The sequence below is a fragment of the Anolis sagrei genome, chromosome 4 (genome assembly GCF_037176765.1).
Source record: "Anolis sagrei isolate rAnoSag1 chromosome 4, rAnoSag1.mat, whole genome shotgun sequence".
In the NCBI taxonomy this organism is placed as follows: Eukaryota; Metazoa; Chordata; class Lepidosauria; order Squamata; family Dactyloidae; genus Anolis; species Anolis sagrei.
The window spans coordinates 129,748,395-129,760,493 of NC_090024.1; the positions used below are offsets into that span (position 1 = coordinate 129,748,395).

The 12,099-nt window shown below is 40.1% G+C and overlaps 1 protein-coding gene across 3 annotated transcripts in view; it reads right to left on the reverse strand.

Annotated features, from left to right (window-relative positions):
• Window positions 1–12,099, reverse strand: part of RABGAP1L (RAB GTPase activating protein 1 like) — a 194,454-nt gene that overhangs the window by 55,749 nt on the left and 126,606 nt on the right. For all 3 annotated transcript variants that reach the window (XM_060774403.2, XM_060774399.2, XM_067467658.1), the window contains one exon: window positions 2,204–2,332. In XM_060774403.2, coding sequence (XP_060630386.2) covers window positions 2,204–2,332 — 129 coding nt within the window. The remainder of the gene's footprint in view (window positions 1–2,203; window positions 2,333–12,099) is intronic.

Here is a 12,099-nt window from a genome sequence, read left to right on the forward strand (position 1 = left end):
GCTTGAAGCAATGTGACCACCAATATGATCTCTTCTCTGGTATCTGGTGATCTTAAATCTCATAAAGTCAAACCTGGACCCAACAAGACAAGTTCTCCCAAGCTTTGGGTGAGATTTGAGTATGATCCTAGAAGTTGTCCGTGTGTCTTCGCTTATCTAAGCATTGAGTGGTATATCACCAAAAGGTAGGCCAAGTGGTGAAGAATTTGCCACAGCAACAATGCACATGATAGTCAGAATCTGAATTAGTGGAGGGGCTACTTGCATTGAAAACACAGATCCACTCTGGGACAAGGTTTCAATGCAGTTTGGTGATCAACACCATACAGACACACACATACACGTTATCCTAAAAATGTAAACATCCTTTAACAGTTAAACTTAATTATCAGAAGGCTATGAAAATACATTTATATTTATATACATTAAATGTTATAGTAATGACTTAATTAGAGTCACAAATTCCATCTTCATTTATAATTTTAAGTATTCACGTTGTGTCTGAATAGCAATACAATACTTGTACTGTTGAAGAACAGAGATGCGAATTTCTGGGCGACTTGGAAGACGCTGAACAGACTGTACTCTGGCACCATGAGATGCTGAGCAAACTTTAAGAGATCGGGCCACAAAGTGGAGTCCACGACATGCGAGTGTGAAGAACAGCAAACCAAAGACCACCTATGACAATGCAGTCTGAGCCCTGCCACATGAACAATGGAGGACCTTTTTATAGCAACACCAAAGGCACTCCAAGTGTCCAGCTTCTAGTTGAAGGACATTTAGTATAATGCCAACATTACAAGTGAACCCTCAATTCGCTTCTGACACAATAAATAAATAAATCTGCTATTATGCTGCTCTGAATCTGAATTTGAAGGCGCACAGAGAAACACACCCACTTCTCTATATGACTGGTAGAGTATGGTACATTAATGGACTGCTCTTTGTAAGATTTCTGAACCCGACTTACTGATATCATAAACAGGTAACTACATATAAAACCACAACAGTTCTTTTTGTGATAAGCTTGTTGTTCTTACAGCCTTATCACATGAGGCAAAATAGCTGTCCTAAGACACTTCTGTCCCAGTTCACCCATGGAGCCCCACGCTGCCCATCATACAACATAGAGCGAGTTCTAGTGGGGCTCCATGGGTGAACTAGGGCAGCAGTGTGGCAGGAGGCTTTTGTGGCCAACACAAAAGCTGTCAGGAACAACAGAGTGTTCCAGGCACCAGCCACACGGTGACGCTTTTCCATGTCGGATGGGGAAGTATCAGCTGCCAGCTGGGGTGCCGGCATTGCCTCGCAGTCACCCCAATGCTGCCCTGATTCATCACGGAGATTAGCAAATCACAACGATGGTAAGGCTGCATGTGATAAGGTCCTTAGTCCTTAGTTATAGCTCTATTCTTAAAAATTTGGGGAATTTAAAGTTCTTTTTTTACTCTATGCACAACAATTTCTATCATTACTGTCATTATATTATCGTGGATAAAACAACAATTTCACTTAACCTAAGAAACATACTAAGATATTAAGTGTTTCCCCCATCTACTGTAGTCTATTAAGACCACTAGAATGCAGTCAGACCATGAAGCTCCCACTTCCAGCAGAATCCTGGCTGCAGGCATGTAGCTGGGGGGGGGGGGGGGGGGAGGGGGGCTTCAGCGCCCCCCCCCCCCCCCGAAGTTCTCATGGTGGTTCGCGAAAAGGCCTTACTGGTGCATTATTTAAACTGTTATGTTTATCCATATCATGATCTGATCACCATACTCAATATATCCCATATGCATGGGGGTATTGGGGTAACGATACAAAAGGTTTGTTAGGCTAGACCCTCTTTCACTCAGACTCAGCCCCCCCCCCCCCGATCCCCCCTGAAAAAAATTCACACCCCCCCCCCCCCCAAAACGAAATCCTGGCTACGGGCCTGCCTAGCTGTATCTTGACAGACACTTTTATTCAGACATTTTCAACCATGAATCGACTCAAAACCATAAGATTATCTTCTAGAGCCAGGCATAACAAAATAGATTTGTTATTCTAAGCACATTGGAGCAATGGATATGGGAAACATTTGAGATTTAAATACATTTGTCAGAGAGACAAAACTAATAAAAACTTCCCTATGTTTTTCTTGGTCTGAATTCTCCAACTGTCTTTCTTCAGTATAATTTTTCCTTATTTTCAGGCTTACCTTTATATTGCAGGCCTGTTCCATAAGTCTTCTTGCATTCTCTTCAGCCCTGTATCTCTTGGGTAGCTGTACCCTAAAAAACTTCAAAGCTCCTTCAAAGTCAGCTTGTAGAAGGTCCTCCTTGGATGTCTGCAATGAAACATAATACAGAACTTGAATTAGGTACTTAGACAACAACGGGAGCTGTTATAGTCTAAGTTTTTCATTTAGTATTTATTTATGTAAATTATTTCTAGACATCATAAAAATAGCTAAGCCGTTTACAATATAAAACCAATGAAATTGAAACACAACTTAAAGAAAATATCCAGAGTTCTGTGAAATCAATATAAAAGTCAGTGCCTGGACATCTTGACTTCCTGCAACCCTAGGTGCCCATCACATCTCTGATCTAATCCAACAATAGATAGTATTCATGGAAACACTGGGGCAGATTTTCTTCTTCTTTTCACTCTCACAAAAGCAATGATAAAAAGCTAAAATGCAGCATTTTGATGTAGTCAATAGCAACTATTGGATTAAAGGTGCTCAATTCTAGTAGCTAATAAAAGACTATAGAAAAGGAATACTTCCCAAGATCCAGAAATTTCCTCTTTCTCTTCTCTCAAATTAATTTGTAAAGTAAACTGCAGATGGGGTGCCAGGGAGAGAGGTTTCCTGGCATTTTGTAATGTTATGTATTAGAAATACCCATTGTTTTCTTTGTCAATTTATGAATGGGTCCATTAGAAAATGCATACCAATATAATGGGATCTTTTATAAAATTGTACAGCTGATGGGCTGCAACACCCATTAGCCCAAGACATGGTCAGGCTTGAACTCCCATCATCTCCACCTGCCAGTGTTTTAAGTTGAATCATGAAAGATATGTGTACCAAGTTTGATCCAGATCCACTGTGAGTGGGATTCACAAGGCTTTCTAGATATGGCTGCACTATAACTCCCAACATCCTTTACCAGTCTCTCACCTAACCCCACCAGTATTTTTGTTGGCTCATGAAGGGTATATGTGTTTCATTTAGTCCAAATCCATCACACTATGTAAGAGCCTTTGTGTTACAAACGAATTTATTTACTATTTATTAACTTCATTTTTACCCTGCCTTTCTCACCTGAGAAGACACAAGGAGGCTTACAACTCCTGCAAGAATTCAATGCTAGTAAAAACCAACAAATACATAGTTACACTCACACTTTCATTTTTCTATATACAGTATATGGTTAGATATGGGGCAGAGAAAAACGAATAACTCAACTGGTCAAAAATATCACAAGCGTAAGGTACTGTATTCCTTTAGGCAATCTGTTTTCCGAGAGTGTCAGCAAACACGTAGCTAGATCTTATCCCCTGCTCTCAGGACTCAGACAGTGAAGAGGAAGAGCAGATGCCACCTGCTGAGTCTGAAAGTTGCAGTTCCTAGCATCTACCAGATAAACACAGGAAAAATGGGAGGGCCTCAGAAGATCCCAATATTTTTATAAAAAACTAGCCATCCCCTGCCACGCGTTGCTGTGGCCCAGTCCCGTGAGCTGGAAAATAAAGTAACAGGAAAGTGTTGGTTTCTAATATATGTAATGTCTTGATGATCATGGTTAAACAGTATTTCTTGCTGTTTCTTTGTCAGAGTTGATGTGGAGATGGTCTGCTTTGCTTCCTCTGGAACATGCAACACAGAATTGTCCTTTAGGGGTCCCTTTCAAATCTATGATACTATATCTCTCTGTGTGTGAATCATATATACCTATCTATATCTATGGCTGGATGGCTCTTTGTCAGGAGGGCTTTGATTATGTTTTCTTGCCCTGGTGAAGGGAGTTGGACTGGATGGCCTTAAGTATCTTCTGATGGTCATGGGAGTTCTGTGTGGGAAGTTTGCCCCAATTCTGTCGTTGGTGGGGTTCAGAATGCTCTGATTGTCAGTGAACTATAAATCCCAGTAACTACAGCTCACAAATGTCAACGTCTATTTCCCCCAAACTCCATCTGTGCTCATATTTGGGCATATTGAGTATTCATGCCAAGTTTGGTCCAGATCCATCATTGTTTGAGTCCACAGTGCCCTCTAGATGTAGGTGAACTACAACTCCAAAACTCAAGGTCAATGCCCACCAAACCCTTCTAGTGTTTTCTGTTGGTCAGGGGAGTCCTGTGTGCCATGTTTGGTTCAATTCCATCGTTGGTGGAGTTCAGAATGCTCTTTGATTATAGGTGAACTATAAATCCCAGCAACTACAACTCCCAAATGATAAAATCATAATTTTTGAGTGATGGTCACTCCTTGTATTGTGAGACATTTTGTTGCCAAATTTGGTGTGATTTTGTTCATTGGTTCTTTTGTTTTTAAGGTACTCATTACGCACAGAGCATTTTTATATATATAGAAGAATACTTGGCTATTAGCAAACAGCAGTGGGATGATACCAGGCTATAAATTATTATTGCTGATAACTGAGTTGCATGAAGACAACAATTCTGCTTTTTATCTCTGGTTCATGTTCTCTGTGTGACCTGACCTTGGTTTTGCCAGTTTATTCTCTTGGATTGTCCCAGGTGGACTTCTTGATTTATCATCTTTGTGAGGACCTTGGACTGCCTGACTTTGCTAAAGCTCTCTTTCGTTGCTCTAGATTGGACTGACAGATTACTAATTCTGATATCTTTATGCTCTACCTTCCAAAACAAGCCAATAGGATCATTTGGTAAATGTATATATGAAAACTCAGAAGTAAAATTCATCAGTATCTTTCACAATGGGGTAACACTATATATATATATATATATATATATATATATATATATATATATATATATCGTGTTACCCCATTGTGAAAGATACTGATGAATATCTTTCACAATGTGAATACACACACACACACACGCACACGCACACATACACTAGCTGACCCGGCCACACGTTGCTGTGGCCCATTGTAGAGAATGGGAAACAAAGAAAAGAGGAAGAGCTGGTTTCTACACAACTGAAGTGGCAAAGTGTCAACCTAATATAGGTCCATTTCAGTCTCCTTGAAGCCAAAGGGTTATATGGATGTGTGGAAGGGCCCTGGGTTACCTGAGTCCATACTGCCATATAACCCAGTTCAAAAATATTATATAGGTATTATTATTATTGTTATTATTACAGATGTATAGATATTATTATAGGCATATAGATATTATTATAGACACAAATATTATTAAAGGCTCCATTCAGTCATGCCGGCCACATGACCTTGGAGGTGTCTATGGACAACGCTGGCTCTTCGGCTTAGAAATGGAGACGAGCACCACACCCCAGAGTCAGACATGACTGGACTTAATGTCAGGGGAGTTTTAGGTATTATTATTATTATTATTATTATTATTATTATTATAGATGTTATTTATTTATTTTATATCAAAAACATTGCATAAATTAATATAAAATTGATTAAAAATAGAAGGAGCACAGGGCTAAATATCTTTCGAGCAAAAACTGGCAACAGATGTATGGATATTATTATAGACCTACAGGTATTATTATAGGCATATATATATTATACGTGTATATAGATATTATTATTATAGACATAGATATTATAGGCATATAGGTATTATAATTATATATGTATAAATATTATTGACAGACAGAAATTATAATTATAGACATATGGATATTATTATTTTTTGTTGTTCATTCGTTCAGTCGTTTCCGACTCTTCGTGACTATTATTATAATATTATTATTATTATTATTATGATATTATTATTATAGAACTATAGATATTAGTATAGACATGTAGATATTATTGTGTTTATATATATATATATATATATATATATATGACTTATAGATATTATTATGATAGATATATAGGTATTATTATTGTAGATTTATTTAGTTGTCTTGTGTTCAAATTTGGTGTCAATTCGTCCAGTGGTTTCTGAGTTCGGTTAATCCCACAAACGAACATGACATACATTTATTTATTTATAATATATAGTGTGGAATTTGAGGTACAGTGGGAGATGCTATATATATATATATATATATATATATATATATATCCTGTATATTTATTGTTTTCCTTGCATCCTGGTGCAAATAAGAGGCAATTTTGCCTTGTTTTGCCATGTTTGCAATTTTCTGGCTTCCTGGTTATTTTAGCCCCAGGAGAGGACATTTTTAAGTAGGTTGATTTCTTATTTTCTTCCCAGTTAGAACAATCTTAAATGGTCTAGGAAGACCGAAAATATGGTAATATTGCAACATGTTGAGACTGACAATGGCAGAGCACCTTTAGCCTTTTTTTTTCCCTCATGGAAGGACTAAAAATCGTCTTGTGGCTATATGTTCTACAGAGGTCACATTTTCCATAAACCTGAATTACAGCATTACAGGTCAAATTAAGGTGCTAAAGTTGAAGAAGGATGTAGTCCCATCCTTCCCATGTATTAGGACTAATGTTATTGTGGTGCTTCAAATTTATTCGGAGTTGGGGAGATATATTTGCAGATGACACCCAATTATTCAGAACGGTGAAATGAACGCTCAAAAGACAAATGCAAACCAACAAGGGGAAGGCAACATAAAGGTGGGCCAAATCTCTGAATTCATCTATTTTCTGGTAAGTTCAAAATTGAATGCAATGATTTAGCAAAACCTGTGTGTTAGGTGAAAGCACACTGTTAAGAAATGTTGTATCGAATAAATCCCGTGGGATAGACTGATTTTTACAGCTAATAGTACGCATACTCATAAAAGGGTTAAAGTACTGTTTGTCTTTGAAGCCAAAACAAAAGAAATTTCATTCAGATCTACAAGCCACTCTAAACACCTTCGCAGAAGCATATGAGTAGCTCGTCCTGACATTGAACATCAAGAAAACCAAAGTGCTCTTCCAGCAGACACCAGCCAATCCCTTTCCAATGCCAGAGATACAGCTTAATGGTGTAACATTAGAAAATGTTGACCATTTCCACTACGTTGGCAGCCACCTCTCCACCTAAGTCAACATCGACACCGAAATACAACACCGACTGAGCTCTGCGTGTGCAGCATTTTTCCGAATGAAGCAGAGAGTGTTTGAGGACCGGGACATCCGTAGGGATACAAAGTTGCTTGTTTATAAATAATAATAATAATAATAATAATAATAATAATAATAATAATATAATGCTTTATTTATACCCCGCTCCATCTCCCCCTGGGGGACTCGGTGCGGTTTACATGAGGCCATGCCCATCAATACAATACAAGCTATAACACAAACACAATAAAACAAGCAAAATACATAAAATGCAAAATCAAAATAATATACAACACAACAATATAAAATCAAGCATTAAAAACACAGGACATTTCACTAGGCAGGGCCAAATGCATGGATAAAATTATACAAAATGGGAGATAGGGCAGTGTAACTTATAAGGAGGAGGCTCCAGGAATGAGGAAATGTTTCATTGCAGAACCCATAAAATAAAGTGTGTCTAAGGACATTTTGTGCAAAGTGTGGTCAGGGAGAATCTTACATTCAATCACTGAAGACACATTGGAATAACCAGGTTTTCAAATCCCTCCTGAAGATTGTCAGTGTGGGGGCTTGTCTAATGTCACTGGGAAGCGAGTTCCAGAGCTGGGGGGCCATCGCAGAGAAGGCCCTCTCTCTCGTCCCCGCAAGTCGCACTTGCGATGCAGGTGGGAGTGAAAGAAGGGCCTCTCTGGAAGATCGAAGGGATCGTGTGGGTTTGTAGATGGAAATACGGTCGTGCAGGTAGGAGGGTCCTAAACCGTTCAGGGCTTTGTAGGTCAAGACCTGCACCTTGAATTGGGCCTGGTAAATAAACGGCAGCCAGTGGAGCTCCTTAAACAGGAGGATTGACCGCTCTCTGTAATTTGCTCCAGTTAATAGTCTGGCTGCCGCCCTTTGGACCCGTTGGAGTTTCAGGGCCGTCTTCAAGGGCAGCCCCACGTAGAGAGCATTGCAATAGTCTAATCTAGAGATAACTAAGGCATGGATCACCATGGCCAAATCCGACTTGACAAGGTACGGTCGCTATTGTCCTCCCAACCCTGCTATATGCCTGTGAAACATGGACAGTCTACAGACGTCACATGCAACTCCTGGAACGATTCCATCAGCGTTCCCCCCGAAAATCCTGCAAATCTCTTGGGAAGACAGGTGGACAAACCTCAGCGTGCTGGAAAAAGCAAGGACCACCAGCACTGAAGTGATAGTCCTCCGCAATCAACTCCGTTGGACCGGTCACGTTGTCCGGATGCCTGACCACCATCTCCCAAAACAGATGCTCTACTCCGAACTCAAGAACGGAAAACAGAATGTTGGAGGACAGGAAAAGATATTTAAAAATGGGCTCAAAGCCAACCTTTAAAACTCTGGCATAGACACTGAGAATTGGGAAGCCCTAACCCTTGAGTGCTCCAGTTGGAGGTCAGCTGTGACCAGCAGTGCTGCAGAATTTGAAGAGGCACAAATGGAGGGTAAAAGAGAGAAACGTGCCAGGAGGAAGGCGCATCAAGCCAACCCCGACCGAGACCGCCTTCCACCTGGAAACCAATGCCCTCACTGCGGGAGAACATGCAGGTCAAAAATAGGGCTCCACAGCCACCTATGGACCCACCAGAATACTGATCCTGGAAGACTATCCTACTTGGCCAGCGAGGGATCGCCTAAGTAATTAAGTATACATACTCATCAAAGGGTTACAGTACTGTTTGTCTTTGAAGCCAAAACAAAAGAAATTTCCCATGACAAAGATCCCAAAAGTAAATATTTGAACTTCTTGGGGTACAGCTCTCAGTTTCTAGAGGATTTAGGTGTAACTTAGCAACAACAAGAAAAAAAATAACCGAAGAAAGAAAATGTACTCTACTGCCATCTGGTGTGTAGACACAATAAATTAATTCAAAATAAGAACAATGTAGCCTGGTCAGAATCAGATTTAATTGGGTTAATCCAAATGCTGGGTGAATTGAGATTTCTGAGAAAAGAATTAGCAGCGGGAATCAAAGAAATGCATATATTTTTGACAAATCTGACTGGGGAGCTAATTCAGACAAACCAGAACTTGGTGAAATGGGAATTCAGAATTCAGAAGCAGGTAGCAAAGTTGGAGAAAATCCTTCTGGAAGCTTTAAATAAAGTCTTCGACAAGAATATTGATAAGATTTCCCAACAGATCTGGCTTGGGGTGAAACTGAAAAAATGCATAGAAAAGCAGTGGATAACTTTGAAAGATGGCAAATTCATGACTGGGATATTCTAACGATGAATTATTGTGGAAACATTATTTATTTTTCTCCCACTTTTCTCAAAGCAGTGAACAATACAAAAACACGAAACAAAGGCTTCAAACTAAAAGAAAGGATATTCCATCTGAACATGAGGAAGAACTTCCTGACTGTGAGAGCCGTTCAGCAGTGGAACTCTCTGCCCCAGAGTGTGGTGGAGGCTCCTTCTTTGGAAGCTTTTAAACAGAGGCTGGATGGCCATCTGTCAGGGGTGATTTGAATGCAATATTCCTGCTTCTTGGCAGAGGGTTGGACTGGATGGCCTATGAGATCTCTTCCAACTCTTTGATTCTATGATTCTATGATTCTATCATCCCCCAACCCAACCCAACCCAAACAAATAAACAAACAATAAACAACACATTGTATAAACACATTACATAAACTATGTAAAATAAGCATAAAAATAGCAACATTTATCATTATCATTATGATTAAAATCCCTGGCCTCAGGCCATTGAAGTTGTCCTAGAAATATTGTACTAAAAGTCTCAAAGCTCCAAATCTTTGATCATGTGAGCCTTGCCTGAGACAGATAGCCTGCTTACTATGATTTGTTGGGGAAGGCCTGCTTCCATACAAAGATTTTAACCTGGGAGTGAACGACCAATAATGAGGGGGCTGAATGCACCTCTTTGGGGAGGGAGTTCCAGAACCGTGGGGCCACCACCAAGAAGGACCTCTCTCTTTTTCCCACCAACAGTACTTGTGACAGTAGTGGGACTGAGAGAAGGGCCTCTCCTGATGATCTCAGGAGTTGTGAGGGCTGATAGGAGAAGATGTGGTTTCTCAAGTAGGCTGGGCATTGATATACATTGAAAGGAAGTGAAGAGGAGGACATTCTGGATGGGCTATTTCCTAAAGATTGAAGATTAGAGTTTTTGATAACATCTAATGAATATTTGTGAACTAACTGAAATGGACAGGTTGATTAGAACAATTGAGAAGGATTTGGGATTTACTAAATAATACGTTCCAACAATTTTGGAGGGAGGGAGTCATTATCTGTGGAATTTCTAGTATGCTATTAAATGTAGAAGCGTAACTATATAATATTTCTTAAAGGGAGTAGACTAATTAGAATTAAGAAACCAGGAGACAGAGAGTGAGAGGCCAGTAGGCTTGTTTTAGTATATATGCAAAGTGAATATGTCTCAGTGTTGGTGTATTTTATTTTTTGTGTTGTCATGATAGGTTTTTTTGTAGGCTTTTTAAAATATATAACTTTATAATGTGTTTGCTCACTTTATTATATACCGCTTTTCCCACCCTGAGGGGACTCAAAGCGGTGTACAAGTAATGGCAAGATTCAATGCCAATATATGTACGAAACTAAAGCAAAATAAACCAAAAGCAATAACATATAACTATAGATTACCCTTAAAATCATATTAAACATAGAATATAAACAGACATTTAAAATTAAAATATAGAATTAAAAATATTTTAATATAGCATTAAAATCACAAAATCCGGAATTGTAACCCAAAGCCATTCCTATTATCAATTGCATTTATGTCTTATTCATTTCTTGTACTGCATTATTTTACTGGCCAAAAATGTCTTTACTTTTTTTTCCTGAAGGTCAAGAGGGAGAGTGCTGATCTAATGTTACTGAGGGGGGAGTTCCAGAGCCAAGGGGCCACCACTGAAAAGGCCCTATCGCTAGTCCCTACCATTCACGCCTGTGAAGGAGGTGGGACTGAAGACAGGGCTTCCCCAGAAGATCTTAATCTCTGAGATGGTTCATAGAGGGAGGTGTGTTCAGACAGGTAAACTGGGCCGAAACTGTTTAGGACTTTATAGACAAAAGCCAGCACTTTGAACTGTGCTCAGTAGCAGACGGGTAACCAGTGGAGCTGACACAACAATGGCCTCATGTAGATGTTAAACAACATGGAAGATGGTATTGAGACCTGTGGGACCCCACAGGACAATGGCTGTGCAGCCAAGCAGGTGTCTCCTAACCTTCTGGAAGCAGCCCTTTAGGAAGGACCGAAGTCACTGCAGAACAGTACCTCCAAGGCCCATTCCCGTGAGGCGTCCCAGAAGGATACCGTGATCTACGGTATCAAAGGCCAATGAGAGGACCAGCAGAACCAACAGGGACACACTCCCCCTGTCCAGTTCCTGGCATAGATCATCCACTAAGGCAACCAAGGCTGTTTCAGTTCCTTGTCCCAGCCTAAAGCCAGACTGCACCGGATCTAGATAATCCGTGCCTTCAAAGAACACAGTTTCAAGGCCACCACACATTCCAAGACTTTGCCCAAAAGGGGAGATTGGAAACCAGCCGAAAGTTGACGAATTGAATGGGGTCCAGTGATGGTTTTTTCAACAGTGGTTTTATTACAGCTTGTTTTAAGCTGGCTGGAATGTTTCCTCCCTGTAAGGAGGCATTAACCACCACCTTCACCCACTCTGCCAAACCCCTTCTGTCTTCCTTTATCCGCCAGGATGGGAAGGGGTCTAGGATGCATGTGGTTGCTCTCACCTCTCCAAGTATCTTGTCCACATCCCCAAGCTGCACCAATTGAAATGAATCCATCAAAACCGGATAAGGAGGTGCTCGTGCTGCATCCCCAGAGACTGCCATTAACATGGCA